General features: G+C 39.7%; 1 protein-coding gene across 5 annotated transcripts; it reads left to right on the forward strand.

The window, feature by feature from the left end:
• Positions 1 to 4,850: 4,850 nt before the first annotated feature.
• Positions 4,851 to 11,745, forward strand: LOC148877854 (putative protein phosphatase 2C 52). Of its 5 annotated transcripts, XM_088945288.1 has the most exons (7): positions 6,599 to 6,616; positions 6,756 to 6,875; positions 6,977 to 7,475; positions 7,559 to 7,906; positions 8,006 to 8,123; positions 8,206 to 8,429; positions 11,179 to 11,745. In XM_088945288.1, the coding sequence occupies exons 3-7, from the start codon at positions 7,212 to 7,214 to the stop codon at positions 11,647 to 11,649; spliced, it is 1,425 nt and encodes a 474-aa protein (XP_088801414.1). In that variant the 5' UTR covers positions 6,599 to 6,616; positions 6,756 to 6,875; positions 6,977 to 7,211; the 3' UTR covers positions 11,650 to 11,745. The 5 variants fall into 5 exon arrangements, with proteins under 5 accessions (XP_088801405.1, XP_088801380.1, XP_088801397.1 ...); XM_088945279.1 differs by lacking the exons at positions 6,599 to 6,616; positions 6,756 to 6,875 and adding an exon at positions 4,851 to 5,631; XM_088945254.1 differs by lacking the exons at positions 6,599 to 6,616; positions 6,756 to 6,875 and adding an exon at positions 5,089 to 5,492.
• Positions 11,746 to 20,147: the final 8,402 nt, after the last annotated feature.

Raw genomic sequence — 20,147 nt, forward strand, 5'->3', positions numbered from 1 at the left:
GGCTTATGGCTTAATGCCCAATACCAAACTGAAATATCCATGCTTTCATGAAAGCATTCCCAGGCTCACGGGAATTAGAAATTGAAATGGAAGTATAATCTGGGTTATGGCGGCCTTATGGGTTGTGGGTCATATGACCACCGAGGTTCTAAATATTGATAGAGGTATCGAGTTGTGCCTTATTTATTTTTAGATCTTTTTCTAACCGATTCAGGGGGCTCGGTTTAAGTCCCATATACCCCTCATCCAATACATTTCAATATTTAGAACCTACCCAGCTGGTAATAACATTTCTGAAAGGCTTGCGCTCACAACTGGCTTAATTAGCACTGGACCACACCTCATTACTCTTTTTAACCTGGTCCAGTTGTTCGACTGGTGCACCAACTTCCTCAACATGCTCGACGACGGTTGAAAAAGGTAGGATGAGCACATTTATTGGGCTCTGGTGGGGTTGTTCTACCACTACCTCACCTTTAATAGTATCGCCCCCCCCCCCTCTCTCTCTCTTTCTCTCTCTACAAAGTCTTGGGGAACTAACTTTGATAAACTTACTTCATTCACGGAAAGAGAGAAAAGGAAAAAATCACGATCAAACACGCAATACCATGTGGTAAAAATATTAGCAACGCGGCATCACCTACCCTTTCCGGTTGAGCACAGGCGCACTCTCACTGTCTTATAATTGGATTTGGCCCAATCCGGTCCAGTCCAATGTGAACTCCTGATCTAATCTAATTCAATGAATATTTTAGACCTGTTTAGAGACTGTCCAATCTATTCAAATTTCTGTTACTTTAGATTGGTTTCAACTTAAATTTGGTCCATTGTTACTTATGTTCTTATATTCTAGATCAGATATTGGCTCAATCTAATATAAATTCATTATGAATAAATCAGGTCCAATCTAATATGTCATATTGGTCCATCCAATCCGTCCAAATTCAATATATCTTATTGATCCGTCCAATCAATCTAAATGAATTTTGATTTAGACGAAATCCAACCCAATACCGATCCATTGACACCCTTACACATAATAAAATCTGCTCCAGCGGCATATTTACAATTAGCATACCCGCTTCTCATTTGCCACGTGGCAAATAAGAATTTCCACGCCCCAAAATTCTGTCATTGTAGGAAAGTAGTTAAAGGGCAATATCGACGTGGAGGTAATGTAAAGGTCAAAGCCTCGATCTTGTAATGCCGTTATCTAACTTTACAATTTACAACTGCCATTCGTTCTTGTATTAAAAAAAAAAAAAAAACAGAAGCATGATGCCTAACAAAAGTAAATAAATGAATAAAAATAAAAGAATTAAATTAAAGGTGGACCGGTAGACAAAACGGAGGTAGATGGGCCCAAAGGGGGCCAGATTAGATCCGCACCCCACGCGTCCATGATGTGGATAACTACCCTGAACCCCTGCCTCCAAGCTCTAACCTAACCAAACATCCCTTTAGATGATTTTTTTTTTTATAATTTCTTCGGAATCCCAAAGTCCAAACAATAAAGAAGGATTGCTTTGCCAATTGCCATTGCCAAGGCCCTTCACTCCTCCACATGCTTTAGAAAACTGAAAATTCTCTGGCTTGTCTTTCGGCGGGAAACCAGAATAAAATGATGGCCTAACGTCAAAAAGTGAACCTTCCTTCTCTGCTTTCCCACCAGGATGCGTCTACGGATTTTCAAAAAGTTTGAAGCCCACAGGCCACAGCCTCAGGAGGACGACGACCCTCGGGCCCCGTTCCACTCCACCCATGACCCATCCATCACATTCCCATGTATGGGCTGCCGATCTTAAATCCAGAGTCCTCGAAGACCAAGCCCATGTTTTGAAAAATGAAACAGCTTTGAAGCAGGATAATACAATGCAGTGGGCAATGGCTTGGATATGGTCTGAGTGAATTCAAGTCAAAGTCAAAAAAGTAAACAATATCCAATCCAACCCACTCGGCATATCAGATTCAGTAGGTTGACACTTGACAATGGCCTCCTTTGATCCAGAAAGTTCCATGCCACTTAGAATTTCCTCTTTTCTTTATTTATTTTTATTACCATCCTGAACTTTGGTAGTTACACTTAGCTCCCTTCAATTTTTAGATTCCAATACTTTTCCCATTCTTTATTAACTTATTGAAAATGGGCATGGCGAAGTACATTATCACTTTTTTTGTCCATCTTGCTTCTAAACCCTAATTAAACAAAACCTCCATTAGAAGAAAGAAACATAAACGTATGTACAGATATATAAAAGAAAGGGCAAAATCATCCCACAAATTAATGAAAGAGCAGTTTGGAGGATATTTAATAAGGACATAACAATCATATAAGAATCTTTTACTAAATTAATTGATGGAATGCTAAAGAAGGGGGTAAAGTGTTGGAGTATGAAAGTTCAAGGGGTCTTTATGGCATATAAATGTTTGGGAGGTTAAGTGTCACTATCCAGACTATAGGATGATAATATGCAATTTACCCACAATATATATATATATATATATATTGCGGAGCTGGAATGGGCGTTGCCCTGCAAAGTCAGAATTCAGGTTTGGGCAAAAAGTAGACAACCAAAACCACTCGACCAATTAAATGAGGTTGTCTAAGTATACGCTTACATAACTGACATCCAACTCTTCTTGGCAGAGCCTAATTAAATTTCTATTAAATGAGTCAGCCATGTATAAAGTGATCCGATACTTCTATTTCTTTGTTGTAACTAGCTCTTCCTAATGGGCCGAATTAGCTGGAGCACCCACCAACTACCCATGTATAAGGTTAATCTTTTGATTGGCATGATCAAGTTCGAGAGGAATTGGGATATGCTTTTCACACGGGGCGCTCCCGGACATATCTCACTGTGCATTTAGAATATTTTTCATAAATAATAATACATAAATACCGGAGATGTTTCAAATATATAGTTGAATGTGCCTGTGAAATCAGTATAAAGCACCATGTGTATGAGGAGCAGATCCCGTCTCGTCCAAGAGCTAGATTACTGAATCTTAAGCTGGGCTGAAGTGCTGAACTTATTATAGGCAGAGAAGCCTCATACTTTAGAGTTTAGAGTGGTTTGGGCACATCAAAGGGGGCATGCCGTTGATCCTTTACTGAGAAAGTACATGTTTTAAAAGAAAAAGCACTTCCAAGTATTGATTGGTATCTCTCTTTATTTTCCCGAGGATGTGGTAGACTTATGAAAATAGGGATTTGTGCTTTTATGCTTTTTTTTTTTAAGTTTTGATAATTATCAAAGGTGGAATATAACCAAATCACCCCCAATTTTTAAAATAAATATAAGAAAAAATTTAAAACTTTAGTTCATCATGAATCCCTAACTAAGTGAGATTGTGAGCTATGATCTCTTGCCTTAATTTGATCCTGTTCATTTTTAATTTCTATGAGGTCTTATCTTATCCTTGCTCTTATTCATTTTCCCTTCCTCATCTTATATTAGGGGAGGAACTTTGGGTCTGACCCCAAGGAACAAAGTTTCCCAATGTATTGGTTCATGTCATCATATCATCCATGCATTGCTTTTAAGTCTTTTTATGTTTGTTTTAAATGTTGATTGACATTATTTACACACCTCTCAAATTAAAAAAAAAAAAAGTTAAAAAAAGGTGTTGCGTTCAAGGTACCAATACACTCCTTTATTTTGAATCTTGTTTGACCCAATCCATTTAATCCATCAGTCTAGCCAACTTCATGTAATGGGTTAGATATGTGTTCATTGGGCTGAGTTTAAATATAGCAGGTAGTTTTAAGTATGAATGAATCCATATAGGTTATTAATGAGATCAGATTGTTTTTTTAACCTTCATCTAACTCGTTCAAATTTTCAAATGAGATAAGGACTTTTAACCTTCATCTAACTCGTTCAAATTTTCAAAATGAGATAAGTCTTAAAATAAAGAATGTCAAATGCAGCCTAGAGGCATTTAGCCATTTCAATTAAGAGGGAGAGGGGACAGCCTTTGTAATATATGCATCACTGTGTCAGTGTTTGTAAATCATCGTTGACCCAATCGATCGAACAGATAAAACCGCCATTTCAACCTCAAATCCACCACCAACTGAAAAACTATTAATTTGGTCCAGGTGATTAACTATTAATCCATTTGACCCAGAAAAAAAACGGTTTAACCTATGAGCGATCGATATTTTCAATAATGCACTCTGTTATTTAAATGCCCGCAGCTTTAATCACGAAGTACCTTACCTTTTTCTTTGACAAGATGGGGTTCTCGGTGGATTTGTTAACAGAAAAGTAAGATGATCTTGGTCTCTTTCATCATTCCATTTCTTCGACCTTAGCTCTGAGAAAACTGTGAAAAAATTGAATGTGGAATGTGGACCCCAAACAACGGTGAACGGTCCGCCATTAAAATTTTAAAATTGGGTTTTAGAAAACTCAACTGTGATCAAGGCAGAGGGAGTGGGCGATTTCTTAAATTGAATTTTCTCAGAGTGGAGGGCTTGAGCTTTGATAGGAAAAATAAGTATGTCGTCCACCACTCAGCAGTCGTTGGATTAAGGATTTCTATGCCGTTGATTGGATAGGATAACGGTAGATTGATATGATGCTGATCGAAGTACAATGAGTATTTGAGCCCATCGAGAAACATTCTATTCTCTTTCTCTGTCCTATCTACAATTCCTCTACTCTGCAGAAGCAGAAGCATGCAGTCCCAAGATTTCCAACTGAGCACCCCGGTGGCACGATAGCTGTGTCATCAGCTCGTTTGGGGCCTGGAGCCTGGGTTTCGCGATTACCAGAAAAGCCCTTCAACGTCCGATGGACCCAGCCTCCCAAGTAAAGAATCAAATCTGATCAGAGGAAGGCACACAACACGTTACACGGCACGGTTGAAACTTGAAAGGGAGAGACTAGAGAGAGGGTTTTGGTCTTTTGGAGTTACGAGTTAGGTTACTAGGTCAGCTTTTTTTCTCGTGCCAAATAAATGCCTACGCCACGTGGCACGATCGGCCAGCTGTGATGTGGGGCGTGCTTTTGTTAATTGCTTATTTATCTCTATAATTATTTTTCTATTTTTTTACTGGGAGCTTACGGGCAGTCGGGCAGGCACACGAGAATTGCCTTGCCCGTGGCCCGTGCCCGCCAAATAATTAAACCTTCTTCTCTGTTCTCTCAATCAGTCAGTAGAGTAATAATCATCATTCTTCACTCTCTGGTCTCTGTAAACCTTCTTCTAATCCATAGCCACTTCCTCTCTCTCTTTCTCTCACAGAGCGTCTCTGGCTTGCCTTCGCATTAAATGCAATTTCTCTGCACCACCACCTTTCCTTAATAATCTCTCTTTCTCCCTCCATTTCAGACAGAGCAGGTACCACTCGTCATGGAAAGCTCCTGAACTCGTATGACTGTGAACTAACTCTCTCCACTTCCAATCAAATTTCTCTTTTCCGTTGAACGAGCTCCGTCTGGCACCTGGGACAAATTTTCTCTAGAAGACCTCTGAATCCTGTACTCTCTCTCTCTCTCTCTCTCTCTCTCTCTCATTTTCTTCCAGGTTGAATCATAGTTGCAGCAGAGTCTACTTTCTTTGTTTTTAGGTTCTGTTATAGAACATAGGAGTTAGCGTCTTCAAACCAAAAGGCAGGAGGTAATCTTGCATATGAGATCCAGATATCTGTTTTCTACTACAATAGGCTGATTTCATTTTTATTTTGGTTTTGTTGCATAAGGAAATTTTAAGTTTTGCGGCAAGTTATCAGTCTTCTCTCCTGAAATACGCAAATAAATTGAAGATCTATGAAGCAACTTGTTCGGATTCTCTGTATTATCTTGAGTCATTTCTCGCTTTGTTTTTCTTTTCTACTTTTTTGTTTTTCTTCAAAAAACATTACGTAAGTTTTTGTGGTCTTTTTTTCCCTTTCCAGTTCTTTTTTCATAGATCGGCAAAATCATGGCTCTCTTTCGCCTTTTCTACTTTATCGGTTGCTTTTCCCCCCACTTTCTCTTCTGGTTTGCCCTGAAGAAGAGAAATTCAAAAATCTACAGTGACTTGCCTTTCCTTTTTTTCTTTTTTTCCTTAATTGTTTTTGTTTCGTGCTTATTATGAGAAGTCCAGATCCAATTGGTATTCTTTTCTTGTTTACATTGTTGCCGTCCTTGAGCCGTTTTGCTTCAATGTTATTGCTTTCTCGGTTGGTTTCATTTTCTTTTAGGATTCTGTGGAGCTATGTTGGATGTCTTGGGACTTCTACCCTTCCCAGTTTCCATTAGGACTTGAAGTAGATTATGGAAGCCGAGATTTTTGCCAATTCTCGTTCTATTTGTGCGTGCTGTGTGGTTTCCTTTATGCTTTTCTTAGTTTGTGCCAAATCACTCTGAATTCGGTGAGCAAATTTTCTTTTTCCTTTAACATTTGCTGAAGATCCATCGATCTTGCTGCATTGTTCGAAATTTCCATGGCCTTTCTTCTGTTGTTTTCCTTGGATAAACAGGATATGGATTTGTTTACTTCTACTCTTTTCGAGTTTTCCACTTGGCACCTTTTGCTTTGTCCATGAAGAAATTAAATCTTTAATCTCTTTCCTCTTAACTTCTCTCTTAAGTCTGAAGATCGACAGGTTTCTCGTTTTCTGGTATGTCCTTGGAAGTTTTCTATTTCAGATTCTCCTGTTTGTCTGTCTTAACCAGATAAATTTCTCTTTCTTTAATAATTCTTTGCTATTTTTTTCCTACTGTTTTTTCGTATTTCTTGATGACCGACGAAAGAAACAGGACACCTTTTTGTATATTCTATTTCCTTGTCCGAGGATCATTTTCTTTTCTGCAACTAGAGGATTCAAATCTTCTCATTCGGTCTTTGTTTTGGTTAACTTCTCATTTGGTCTAAATGCGGTATTTTACCTTGTATGCAATTGTGGATTAAATAATTCAATTAATTAACTCAATCTCGTTTTACTCAGCTGGTTCTCACATTGATTCACGTTTCCTTGCAGTGGATCCACGTTTGACTAAAAATAATCAAACCCTAGTTGAAGTTTCTCTCCGGGCTTACTTGAGGTTTCAAGTGCCTTTGGTTGCAACTCTATGTGCGATAATCTTTCTAAATATGAATAATTTTACTGGTTGACCACTGGACCAATCCCGGGATTTCTAGTGACATCTGTATCCGGCAAAAGTAGGAATCTGTCCTTCGTTTCCTTCGGATGCCTATGTTTTGGAGCTGAGCAGATGGGGTGTTGTGTATCGGTAAGTAGTGGTTGCAGTAGCAGTAGTAGCAGGAACAATGAAGAGGCAATTTCCTCCTCTTGCCTGGGATTCAGATCATGCAGGACCAAGAGACTGAAGAAATCATTGTCTGAGAATGTCACTACATTGCAGCGTTTGCCTTCTATTTCCAACCGAATCTTTGCAAATGGAAACAGCAGAACTTCTTGCATATTCACCCAACAAGGGCGCAAGGGCATTAACCAGGATGCCATGGTTGTTTGGGAAGTATGTTCTGTTCTTCCAACCTTACCAAGTTATTTGGTATGGTTTTCTTGCTAAAATGAGACATGTACCTTTGTTTCATGCAGGATTTCATGTCAGAAGAAGCAATCTTTTGTGGGGTTTTTGATGGTCATGGCCCGCATGGTCATCTTGTTGCCCGCAAAGTGAGGGATACCCTGCCATTGAAGCTACTCTCTTTCCTTCAATCTCAAGAATCAAGGCAAAATGGCTTAGGCAATAATTGTTTTAGTAGAAAAGCAAAACCAGATTCCATGGATAAGGAGTTTGAGAAGGATGATCCAACTGAGGACCCGGGATCTTTGTGGAGAGAAGCTTTCCTCAAATCATACAAATCCATGGACAAGGAGCTAAGGTCCCATCCTACTCTGGACTGCTTTTGCAGTGGTAGCACTGCTGTCACTATAGTTAAACAGGTCCATTACGAAAGCACTGCTTTGATCTTTCATTTCTACTTTTCTCCTTTCTGCTTTCTTATCTTTTTTTTTTTTTTTTCTCTTCCTTCTGATTTGAAGGGGTTGAATCTCTTCATGGGATACATCGGTGATTCCCGTGCAATCCTGGGTTCCAGGGACAGCAGTGGTTCCATGGTTGCAGTACAGTTGACAGTTGATCTAAAGCCTGATTTACCAAGTACGCTTTTTATTAATCAATTTAGTTTCTGATTTGCATGTTATCAAAACATAAACCTGTTTATTTGATTTGTTCATTATAGAGGAAGCTGAGAGGATTAAACGGTGTAAAGGAAGGGTCTTTGCTCTGCAAGATGAGCCTGAAGTTCCTAGAGTTTGGTTGCCATTTGATGATGCTCCTGGATTAGCAATGGCTAGGGCATTTGGGGATTTCTGTCTGAAGGACTACGGAGTGATATCTATACCTGAATTCTCTCATAGAATACTTACAGAGAGAGATCAATTTATTGTTCTTGCCTCAGATGGAGTAAGTATATTCTCTTTTGTAGGGCATGTGAATTTTCTGTTTCCTTTTTCATAACAAAATTTGCAAGCTACAATGAGAAAGAGGCAACTTTGTTTTTCTTTTTTTTTTTTTTTTTGAACTGATTTGTATTTCTGATTAGAAGATGACTCAATTAACTTAGAAAGTGAAAAAAAATGAAAATAAAACAATAACTTAGAAAGTGAATTTTCTGTTTCCTATTTCATAACAAAATTTGCAAGCTACAATGACAAAGAGGCAACTTTGTTTTTCTTTTTTTTTTTTTTTTTTGAACTGATTTGTATTTCTGATTAGAAGATGGCTCAATTAACTTAGAAAGTGAAAAAAAATGAAAATAAAACAATAACTTTTGGTATCTATGCTTCAGCCAATGAATGCTAAGTTGTTAACCATGTGTCCCCATTATTGCAATGAAGCCTTATTCCTAATACTTGGGGTCGGTCATCCAGAATTCATTTTATCTAGGCTTGTTAAACTGTAGGTTTTAAGATATTCCTCTGTGCACATTGGCTAATGGTGTCATTGATGCATTACCCAAACAAGGGGCTACTAGGGGGGAAATCTATTGGGCCAAATTGGCAAGTTGTAAAGTAAAAAATCTATTTGTGGAAGTGCTAGATATCCTACCCTTCCCAAAGGAATTTTAAGGACATTTTCTTTTTATATTTAATACAATTCTGAATTAATTATAAAAAAGGAGGAAAACTAGAAGTCACTTAATAGAGTTGCAAATTCAGCTTCATGTTTTCTTTTATGAAGCTCTATTTGAGTTTTGAGTTTTTCTTAACATCAAGTTTGAAGCTTAACCATGTTATTTCTAGTGGTTTTCTTAGTTCTGAGGCATGTGGTTTAATGACTTCTGTAACTTGGGCATAGAGACTTGTCAATAGTTGGACTTGAGTTGTTAGCTATGGTGCACAGAGCATCACATACTGTGGTTCTGTTAGACTGTTACAGATCATATTTATGAAGTTGTATAACAATATCAATAGCAATAAAACAGATGAAAGGACATCTCTTTGTAGATTGAAATACATAAACTACAAATTTTCCCAAGTAGAACCAAGATGAAAAGGAATGAAGTTTGGAGGGTGTTATTTTAAGTTGTAATATAGACAAATCCTGAAAATGTGTTTCACATATGGAAATTGTTAGAAGAAAATAATCATCTGCAAATCAAAACATTTTCCATGTTGTATGAATGTGGTGTTAATTTCTTCTTTATGCAGTGTTGCTGGTTAGGAATCTTTTTAGTAATATCAAAAGGGCAGCCCAGTGCACGAGTCTCCCACCAATGCAGGGTCTGGGGAGGCACAGATGTACACAGCCTTACCCCTGCACATACAGAGAGGCTGTTTCCAAGATTGGAACCCTAGTCACCCAGGTCACAATGGAGCAAGCCTCAATCATTTTAGTAATATCCTTACACTTAAATGCCACTTGATTAGTCCAACCTCCATGTGCTAGTCCAACATTAGCTATTTGTGGAATTTTTGCATGGAGAGAGAAAAATATATATGGCAATGTTCCACTACCTGGAGGCATGAGGCATGGTTAAGAATGCAAGAGGCGTAAGCCTTCTGAGAGCAAGGAGGAGTAAGCCTCTTCGAGAGGAGGATCTCTTTCTCCTTTCTCTGATAAGGTATACACCCATACCTCCAACATTAACCTGAGGGCATTTTGAGTGCTTCTTGCCTGGAGGTGCATCCCCAGGCATATGCCTCAAATGCTTTTTAAAACATTGATATATAGTACTATTCTTCATGGTGATATGTTCGCTTAGTTGCATTAATCCTGGTTCAAATTAACAGTGTTCTACTACTACAACTAGCAAAGTATAGAATTGGTAAAAGTGGGCTATGCCTCTGAAGTTAGAAAATTTTGAACTTGAACATCAAGAGAAGACGGGAATAGTCTACATTTCTCAATTTTGTTGTAAACAAGGCATTCATCTACTGAGTGAACTTGTAATTCAACAAAGCATGATAATTTATCCTATTTTTTGACTCACTAAATTTAGCCTCTCTAACATGCCCCATTTGCTCATATCGTTCATATACCATTTAACTTACTCTTAAGTCGTATCCTAGTACTACAGGGGTTGTAAAACATAAGAAAGATCATTGTTCTAACACCTCATCCATTGAAAATATTGAAGAGTGTCAAATACAGTAGATATTTCTCATCTTCTACCAACTCATGTTTATTCTTACAAATCAACTTACACGATTAGTTATATTGCTGCAGCTTTTAATTTTTGTTGAACTATTTTACTTTTCTGACATTTTCTTTCAATTAACTTAAATTTACTTGATTAATGGAATTGCCAAAGCAGTGAGACAACTATTAGACCTTTTCTTCCTTCAAGTCTGTAATGCCAGATGTGGAGAAGAAAGATGTAACTAGGAAGTCATTGTTATACTTCTGTTTCCTATTTTGATGAGATTGCTATCCCTGTTAATGTTTTTGCTCTCTTTCTTTAGTGTAGTTGCACCAATCTTCTGCACCTCCAGAGACATCTAACAAGTTTCCATACTTCACAGGACCCCACAAAGTTAGTAGTGCATAAAAAAAAAAGGGTGATGCTTAGATTGCTCACAGGATAGTGCAGGGAAATAGCATAGAAAAACGATATCCATGCATGCGCATAACTTGAGATTGTATTTATCTTCTGGGAAGTTGTCATCATTACAGGGTTTGTTAAGTTGTCTCATGGATCTCCCTGTTGCAGGTTTGGGATGTCTTGAGCAATGAAGAAGTGGTTGAGATTATTTCTTCAGCTCCAACCCGATCATCAGCTGCACGGATCCTAGTAGAGTCAGCTGCTCGCGAGTGGAAACTAAAATATCCCACGTCAAAAATGGATGATTGTGCAGTAGTGTGCTTGTTTCTGGATGGCAAGATGGACTCTGAATCAGAGGCAGAAGAGCAAGGTATATGTACTGCCAGTTATTGTGGCCATCAGCCTTCTGCTGCAACTGAGTCAGATGATGGCCAAAACTCGGAACCATCTCTACAGAGGAATTTTACAGTGAGAACAGCAGAAGAGAGCAACCAAAACGACAGAATACCTGTTGAAGTTGAGGGAGAGGATGGAACTGTAATAGTTGATGACCAAAACTGGTCAGGTTTGGAAGGTGTGACACGAGTCAACTCGCTTGTTCAACTTCCAAGATTCTCCACAGAGAAGCCGAACGCTTGATTCGTGCATTTCTGAATGGTGCATTTGTTATGTATTTCTTGTAATTCAATGGCTTAGGATCCTCAGAAATGCAATCAAATTAGAAAAGTCTTCCCAGGGCGCTGTAATTGGGTGGAAAACTTTTGACAAGTGGCTACACTTAAATTGTTATTAGGGGCGTTGGTCTGGGGAGGAGGCACACGATCAGTTATGGTACATCCGGTAACAGTACGGAACAGTGACGTGTTTACTTCTGCTTGGTGTCCCAAGCCTGGTTTCAACATCTTGTTTCTAGCAGATCTAGTGTCCACAATCACATATCAGGGATAGAGATTTGACTTTAGGGTAAAAATTGAATCAGTCGGGCGGAGTCAACTCGCTTAAACGTATACCAGGGGGCCAGGTGAATAATGATATAAAGGGGTCGCAGACTCTGGTGTTCCTGTATAGGCAAACCCGTTGATTTCTTACCAACCATGATAAGTTGAAATTTAGCTCTGAGGAACATCTGCGTTTCAAAATTTGATAAAACCTTGAAGCCCAGAAACTGCAATTGCCGTGGACTGTGTATATGATTTAATCTGAGGAACAAATTGGACTGGTGAGTGAAGATCCCTCTTCTCATTTTGGTCGGTGTCGTCATGGGCACTAAGCAAGTTTACTTTTATAATGATCTGGTGGAGAGTGTTCTTAGATTGTTCTTCTAGTGTGGGAGCCCAAATTGTTCATTTATTAAAGTTAATCCACTAGAATTTTCTAATTGTATTTGTCCTGACGTGTAATCGCTTTGATTATAATCAAAACATAAATAAATACTAATTTGAGTTTTGACATCAGCTTAGATTAGGTTAGGGTCATGTGTAGTGTTAATCTTGGCTTAGTTTTTAACTTGATCTAATTTATATTACAAACGTTAAACGTTCGGGGGGGTGGGGTTTCAAAAGTCCAAAGGCAGGCAAATTCATTCATCATTCCACGTTGACATGGTTACATTTTGGTTCATGACAAAACAAATTGGGTAAGCAGTTGCATTTGACTCCCTTTTAGTATGAGAAATCCCTTTCAGCAAGAGAGTATACTTTTGCAATTACAAATGAGCATATGTATATGCCGAAGTGTGACGGATCAACATAGGCTTAGCCTTGTTTATGCTTGGCAGGCTTACGTTAGGGACATAACCATCATTTTCGCTTGTAAGATTTTTGGGAGAATTGATGTCATCTTCAGGCAGACTACCAAAAGCTTAACGTATTTTGACCTCCTTGGGTGCCTAACCTTGGCACTCTTAAACCATCATCCCTTTGCAGGGTGGCCCTGGTTGATGGCTAGCATGGCTACCAGGGTTCCTCATGGGTGCACACTTGCTCATGGGGACAGTGTTGGACCGGCATTGCGCTACTAATACTCAAGGGAGGCTTGGCATGCAGGATTGGCTCAAGCATGACCCTTCACCTCGCTAGACCCTTGCCCAAACTGATTGAGCTATCCTGTTGCCTCTAACGCACGGATGTGTTCCGGCCCAAGCGGTTGCCTATCATCATGGCACACAGGTGCCTGTTATCATCGGCATACATGAGACCCATCACATCGGTGCCAAGTCACCTCATCGGCACATGGTCGCCTTGCATTATCGTAAGCGACGCCTCCCATGGACTGGTCTGAGCCAGGAGAGTGCCTCGGCCGTTGGACTTGAGGTCATGATCCAGTGCTACTGACTTTGGTGGAGCCATCCCATCCGACAACTCCTAGCCTCTATGCGTATAAAGGCTTTGTCCTGGCCTGCCTTGGCCAGGACGCCACATGGGTTTCTTCCACTGTAGAACTACCCCCGTGACAGTTGGTATCAAAGCAAGTTGGCTAATTGCAGTAACAGTTGGTTTTCAGCAGATTAGCCCAGAGCCAGTTGAAGCGGTCATTATGACAAGCAACATTTTGTGGGGTGCGGTCCCTAGGCACTTCCACCCAGGATCGAGCATAATTCATATCAGGCCTGGTAAGAGGCCATTCATTGTTCGTGTCCCCATTCCAATGACACTAAAACAGCTTCCCTTGCGGGGGCAGACACATTGATTGTTGTCCTCATGCGGGGGCAGACGCGTGAGCCTTGATAGGAATGTGGGTGCACTGTTTGAGCAGATTGCTTATCAGGCCTAGCAAGAGGCCATTCATTGTTCGCGTTCCCATTTCAATGACCTAAAACAGCTTCCCTTGCAGGTGCAGATGCATTGGTTGTTGTCCTCATGCGGGGGCAGACGCGTGGGCCTTGTTAGGAATGTGGTTATGCTAGCCGTTGGAGCATGGCGGCCCTGCATTGGCAAAGTTTCAGGTGGACATGCTCAGTTTTTAGGCATAACACTTGCAGTAGTAGAAGCTCATCAGAAGGCGAGTGCATGTTCGGCAACATCATGCGTAAAAGTTGCCACCACTCGCACAGATTGTGGTCTGGTCTCCTTGAGGCAGCAGCATTGGGGCCTCCTCGGAGCGAACATGTAGCCCGAACCAGCGAGGTGAAGCGTAGTTTCGAGGGCCGTGAGAGCATAAGCCATGACTAGGTTTGAGTAACCCGCACAGGGCGAGGTGAAGACCGCAGGCCAGCATGGTGAAAGGGTACACCTAGCATCCATCGCCAATAGCAGGAGTAGACCTATCAGCGTGTTCGGTAGCATCATTGAAAAGCTACCAAGAAGACGGTTGAGCCTTGAGGTAAGATGATACATGGGGCGGACCTCCGCGAAGCATCACACACATTTCTTCGAGGGCCCTTCTTTCACAGTTCAACGGCATAGCCATTGCGCGGTTTGAGTAACCTCAAGAGTGGGGGTGAAGTCCAGGCAGGCCGGCATGGTGAAATGGTTTCGTCCCCATAAATGGACACCAATATAGGCAAGACCCGGGCTAGCCGGACGGGCCCTAGAACTGGCAAGGAAGTGGATGGCGCGGGACACAGACGCCCATTCATGAGGAAGACCATTGTCGAGGACGACAATGGATTGAGTGGGGGAGCCTGTGACGATTCAACACTGGCTTAGCCTTGCCTACGCTTGGCAGACTTACGTTAGGGACATGATTGTCATTTTTGCCTGTAAGATTTTTGGGAGAACTGATGTCATCTTTAGGCAGACCACCAAAAGCTTAACGTACTCTTCGAGGAGGGGTGGTGGACCTCCTTGGGTGCCTAACCTTGGCAATCCTAGACCATCATCCCCTTGCGGGGCGGCCCTGGTTAAAGGCTAGCATGGCTACCAGGGTTCCTCATGGGCGCACACTTGCTCATGGGGACAGTGTTGGACCGACACTGTGCTACCGATACTCAAGGGAGTTTTGGTGTGCGGGACTGTCTCAAGCATGACCCTTCACCTCGCCAGCCCCTTGCCCAAGTTGATTGAGCTATCTCGTTGCCTCTAGTGCACGGGTGTGTTCTAGCCCAAGCAGTTGCCTATCATCATGGCACACAGGTGCCTGTCATCATCGGCATACAGGAGACCTATCACATCGGTGCCAAGTCACCTCATCGGCGCATGGTCGCCTTGCATTGTGGTTGTCCCCCTTTAGCACGTAAGCGGCCCCTCCCATGGACTGGTTTGAGCCAGGAGAGTGCCCTAACCATTGGACTTGAGGTCATGATCTAGTGCTACTGACTTTGGTGGAGCCATCCCATCGAGCAACTCCTAGCCTCTATGCGTATAAAGGCTTGTCCTGGCCTGCCTTGGCCTGGACACCGCACGGGTTTCTTCCGCTGTAGAACTACCCCCGTGACAAAAGAGTGGAGAGATTCCCGTCCAACAGAAAGAGTACAGATCAATTGAGAATTGCCTTCAAAAATTATTGAGGGGAGACCCATGTCCATACTAAAGTGGATAGCTTCAAACATATTTGTCGCTTCAGCCTCTAAAGGAGATAGAGGACTTAACGGAATAACATGAGCAAACACGAAGTATAAATCTGGCTCCAAAGTGGTAAGGGCCCATAGCACCTGCACCTAAGGGGAGAAAGTTTTAAGAATGATCTTATTAGATAAGAGTAAATGATGGATTTTATTAGAGAAAACTAAGACATAAATAGATTTTGTTATGGCCATTTATATTTTATAATAATTCAATTTAAAAATAGATAACCATGTGGGTGAAAAATGAGAGGAGGATCTTTGTGGTGAGATGACCCCATTTAATTCATACCCCTTTATTAAGAGAGTTAAAGGGAATCATTTAAGAGGAAAGAAGGGATTTAATGGAGAGGGAAGATGTTACAAATATAAACTATTGGATGGGAGTTTATAATTTAATTTAAAAATAAATAACCACATGTTTCAAAAAATGAGAGAAGTATAAGGTGCATATGAATTCTTGTTGGAAGGGTTAGAATCCATCATATAGATGACTGGACCATGCTAAATGGCTGGGTGAAATTTCAAAAATTTTCTAATCCTTTTAGGAATCGAATTTCCTATGTTTTAAAAAACTACATTTTTCAGGATCGGTATTGCATTGAACCGTTCCAGATTTGAAACCAAACAAAAAGGGAGATTTATACCTGATATGTATACCACAAACACAAATCCAAGGTGGAAGTTCACGCCCAAACCAGTCTTAAAACCAGCCTCCACTGAAGATGGTGTAGTGTTTAGGTAAAGCTGATTCAACAACACAGTTTTTAGCAAAATTGCAATCCAATTGCTTGGATTGAACTGGGGAAGGTAAGCCTAAAATTCCTTTAAAATTTTCTTGCAAAAATCAAAAGAAAACTTATCTCTATCAGTCCTTGAAAGCCTAGGTTGTGTTTCTTAGAAGACAAAAGAGAAAAACAAAGAACAAGAGAGAGCGAGTCTTATAGTCTAGTTCACCATCTTCTTTTTTATCTACTTATAGAGCACTCTCCTAATCAAATTAGGAGTTTATCCAAGTCTAATTTGGATCTAGACTCTATTAAGAGATAAGGCTTATCATCTTAAGAGGATGGGTGCTTCATACCCATTTCCACACTCAGATTTGACACATAGTTAAATTGTCATGTGACTAGGGGTGGATTTGAGCCGAGCCGAGCCAAATATTACCAGGCTCGAGCTCGACTCAAGACTGTTCTACAAGGCTTGAGCTCGAGCATGGTTTAAGCTAGAACCTTGAGCTTGAACTTAACTCGAGTCAAAAATTCGTAAGCTCGTGCTTAACTCGGCTAGAGCTCGATTTTGAGAAAATATATTTTATAAAAATAAAAAACTATATATAAAATATTTTTTATTTGATATTTAAAAAATTAAGAATTATAATATTTTTATTATATTATATATATTCGAGAAGCCAAGCTCTAATAGGCTCAAGCTTGGCTTGTTTAATAATTGAGCCAATGAATTGGGCTCGAGCTTGATTGAAGCCGAGCCAAGCCAAACTCGAGTAGCTCATGAAAAGCCCGACTCATTGCCACCCCTACATGTAACAACTTACTTAATTTTATTAATTATGGACCTTAGGCCCATTTCATTCAAAGGCTCACGATCCAAGATGTCGCATGGCCAATTTATGCCTGATTTGTATGGCATGGGACCCCACAATAAACTCACATAAGTCCACATGGGTTCAGCCCAGCCTTTATGAAAAGGTTTAGCCGAATTTACTGTTAAACGTAATGAATCCCTAAGCATATCACTATGGGCTCAATATGGGCCCAACATTTACACCTAAATGATCTTTAAATTCACCCATCCTATGAAGACTCAAAGTTAATAAACTTAAGTAAGATAAAACCTATCAGGTAATCAGCCCTATAATGGTCTCTTACACTTAACCTCTTAGCCCATAATGATCACAACACTGCTCAACAAGGAATGACATCTCCCTTGGCTGCAAGGTACACTGTCACACTCTCTACTCGGATGGATTCCGGGAATTTAAACATTTTGCAAAACCAAATTTCAAACATAGTTGAAATTTACTACCAACAGTTTAGGTTTCCATCAGAGAGTGTAAATCCTATCATTTACTTTGTCCGATAAAGGGATCGATCCTATCATTATGATCTCACATAGGTGAATTCTTAGACTGCCCCAACATACCCAGGTTTTGACCATTGATGGATCTCACTGATTGGCATATCAAAAACAACCAAATCCAATACCTAGTGTAGTACTATAATCAAGTCTAGGGATTATGTGTAATTTTTCAGTTTTGCCCATCAATCTCCAATGTCTAGGGCATAACTGGAAAATGGCCCGAATTTAGTGTTTCATCCAAATACACACTGCATATGCTTTGGGTCTAACCCTAGAAGCTGAGACAAGCTGTCATAATTTATTTAGCAACACATCAGTGTTAGTCTTGGCAAAATAAACTCCCCAAGTCTATCAATTGGTTGAAAACATTCTAAACTAACACGAGTATAATAAGTGTCCAATTTAAAAGAGTAATTACACAGAAACATACTAATATCAACATGAAACAATAATGCACTTTTATACATTTAGAATAAATGTATCCGTATATCAATCTGGTTGAAGCTAATGGCATACACTGTCTATTAGTTCTGTGATGAGATGACCCCTCACCTACCTTTCCTCTTCTAATATAGATATAAATCCAAGATTTTGCTTAAAGGAATCGAATCTGAATTTGAATGGAATATAAAATAGAAAACCACTTCTACCAAAAAAAACATATATATAAAAATTAAAAACCCACACTCCATAATACAAAAATCTAGAAAAAAAAAAAGATGCAGGTATCTCATAAGAATTTTCCATGAAAGAATTATCTCAGTTCCGTTCATGACATTCTTCCCTTTCCTATTCCCTTGATTTTTTAGATGGGGTGGTTATTTTGGGTGTAGGATGAAGAACGGCCAGTGTAGACAGCAAGGACTCCCCCATAGAGTGCAATCCAAACCGTGCATTTTGTAAGCTCTCATATACTAATCATGGGAGTTTCCGTTGGAAAAAGATCTGGGGTGTGCATTGAGGGTAGCTTCTGTCCATAACTCAAACCACAGATAATATGAACCTGAAAATTTGAAAAAGAAGGCAGCATTTAATTCCTTGCAGAAGGGACCAAAATGCAAACCCATACACTTTCAGTCATACCGTCAGCTCTCTCCTTATCCACCTGGACAAAAGGTCAAAAACAACCTAAAAGGAAGATAAGATGACATGGAATTTTGTTTGCTACCTAAGCTTGTCAGAAACCTGTTGCCCTGTATTTGAACTTTGAAGGACAGAAGACTAGAACATGAAATCCAAAATAAAAGAAAAAGAAAGAATACGATAGGAGGTACAAGTTAAACGGGGATACCGAGGAATTTAAGGAAATAGCTCAGGTGAATTTCAAAATGGAAAGATTGATAGGGGAGGACTGGAAGTATTAGGATTCTAGGAAGAAAATTGGGTAAAGTCAAATTCTAAATGTGTCTATGTAGATTGAATTTTAGTGCAACTTGTTTGGATGGATGCTTCCATCTCTTTTTTTCCCCTCTGACATGCTCCGTGACATCGATACGCTCCTTTTCGTGTTTTTTTTTTTGTTTTTTTGCCAATTGGTTCAGGGGAGTCGGTTTACATCTTCGCTACACCCTGAACCGGTCAGACCACCGATACATCCATTGTAGGGGCGTACTAGTGGGGTGTTGGAATGATACGTATTAATCAATATGTGTTGATTTTTTGAACCTTGCTCCGTGTGGGCACTCACAAACAAGGATGAGATTGTTTGCATACCAGAAAAATTTAGGAAGAATGATGGTTCAGCTCAGGGTGAGAATTTATAGGGTCAAAGTACATTTGGGGTAGGTGCCAGCTCGAAATTGATGCCAATTCGCGGACAAATATAAGTACCTAAAATATAGGTTTTTGACATTTTGAATATTTATAGCTTTACAATGGAAATAAAAAATCTACATTGGACCTGCCCTTACTTCTCCAAAAATCTTATAACTAATCGATCGACATCATAAAAATGGTAAACAATCATGTGAATTGGGGGGTTTTGATTGGTCAAAGACTTTTGGGTATCATTGATTTTTCCAATAGGTTCCACTATGATGCTGGAAAGAGATGATACCGGATTTCTTTTTTAAGTGAGCATCACTTATGGGAAAATAATAATCTTATAATTGTTGTAGGTTCCACTATGATGCCGGAAAGAGATGATACCGGATTTCTTTTTTAAGTGAGCATCACTTATGGGAAAATAATAATCTTATAATTCTATTGATTCATACCTTATGATAAAGTATATTTGTCAGCCATTCATGTTTACTTCCCAGGGTAGATAAAAAATTGGTGAGGTAACAAACAGGGTAGATAAGGTAAGTACTCTCTCACTCCAATTACACAACAGTAGAAAGTTTGCAATTAAGGGGGTATTCTAAAATGTCTATATTTTGTTTCTGAAATTATCAAATTAGTAGAGAACATAAATATTCTCTTGAACTGTATTTTCGTTTTGAAAGCAAAAATAAGTTGGTTTTCTTTTAACTTTTAAAAAGTAATACATGTTTTTGAAAACATTAAGACTGATAGAAAACAAATTTTATAGTAC

The sequence above is a fragment of the Nelumbo lutea genome, chromosome 1, assembly GCF_056320005.1.
Source record: "Nelumbo lutea isolate HS-2025 chromosome 1, American lotus-T2T, whole genome shotgun sequence".
Taxonomy (NCBI): Eukaryota; Viridiplantae; Streptophyta; class Magnoliopsida; order Proteales; family Nelumbonaceae; genus Nelumbo; species Nelumbo lutea.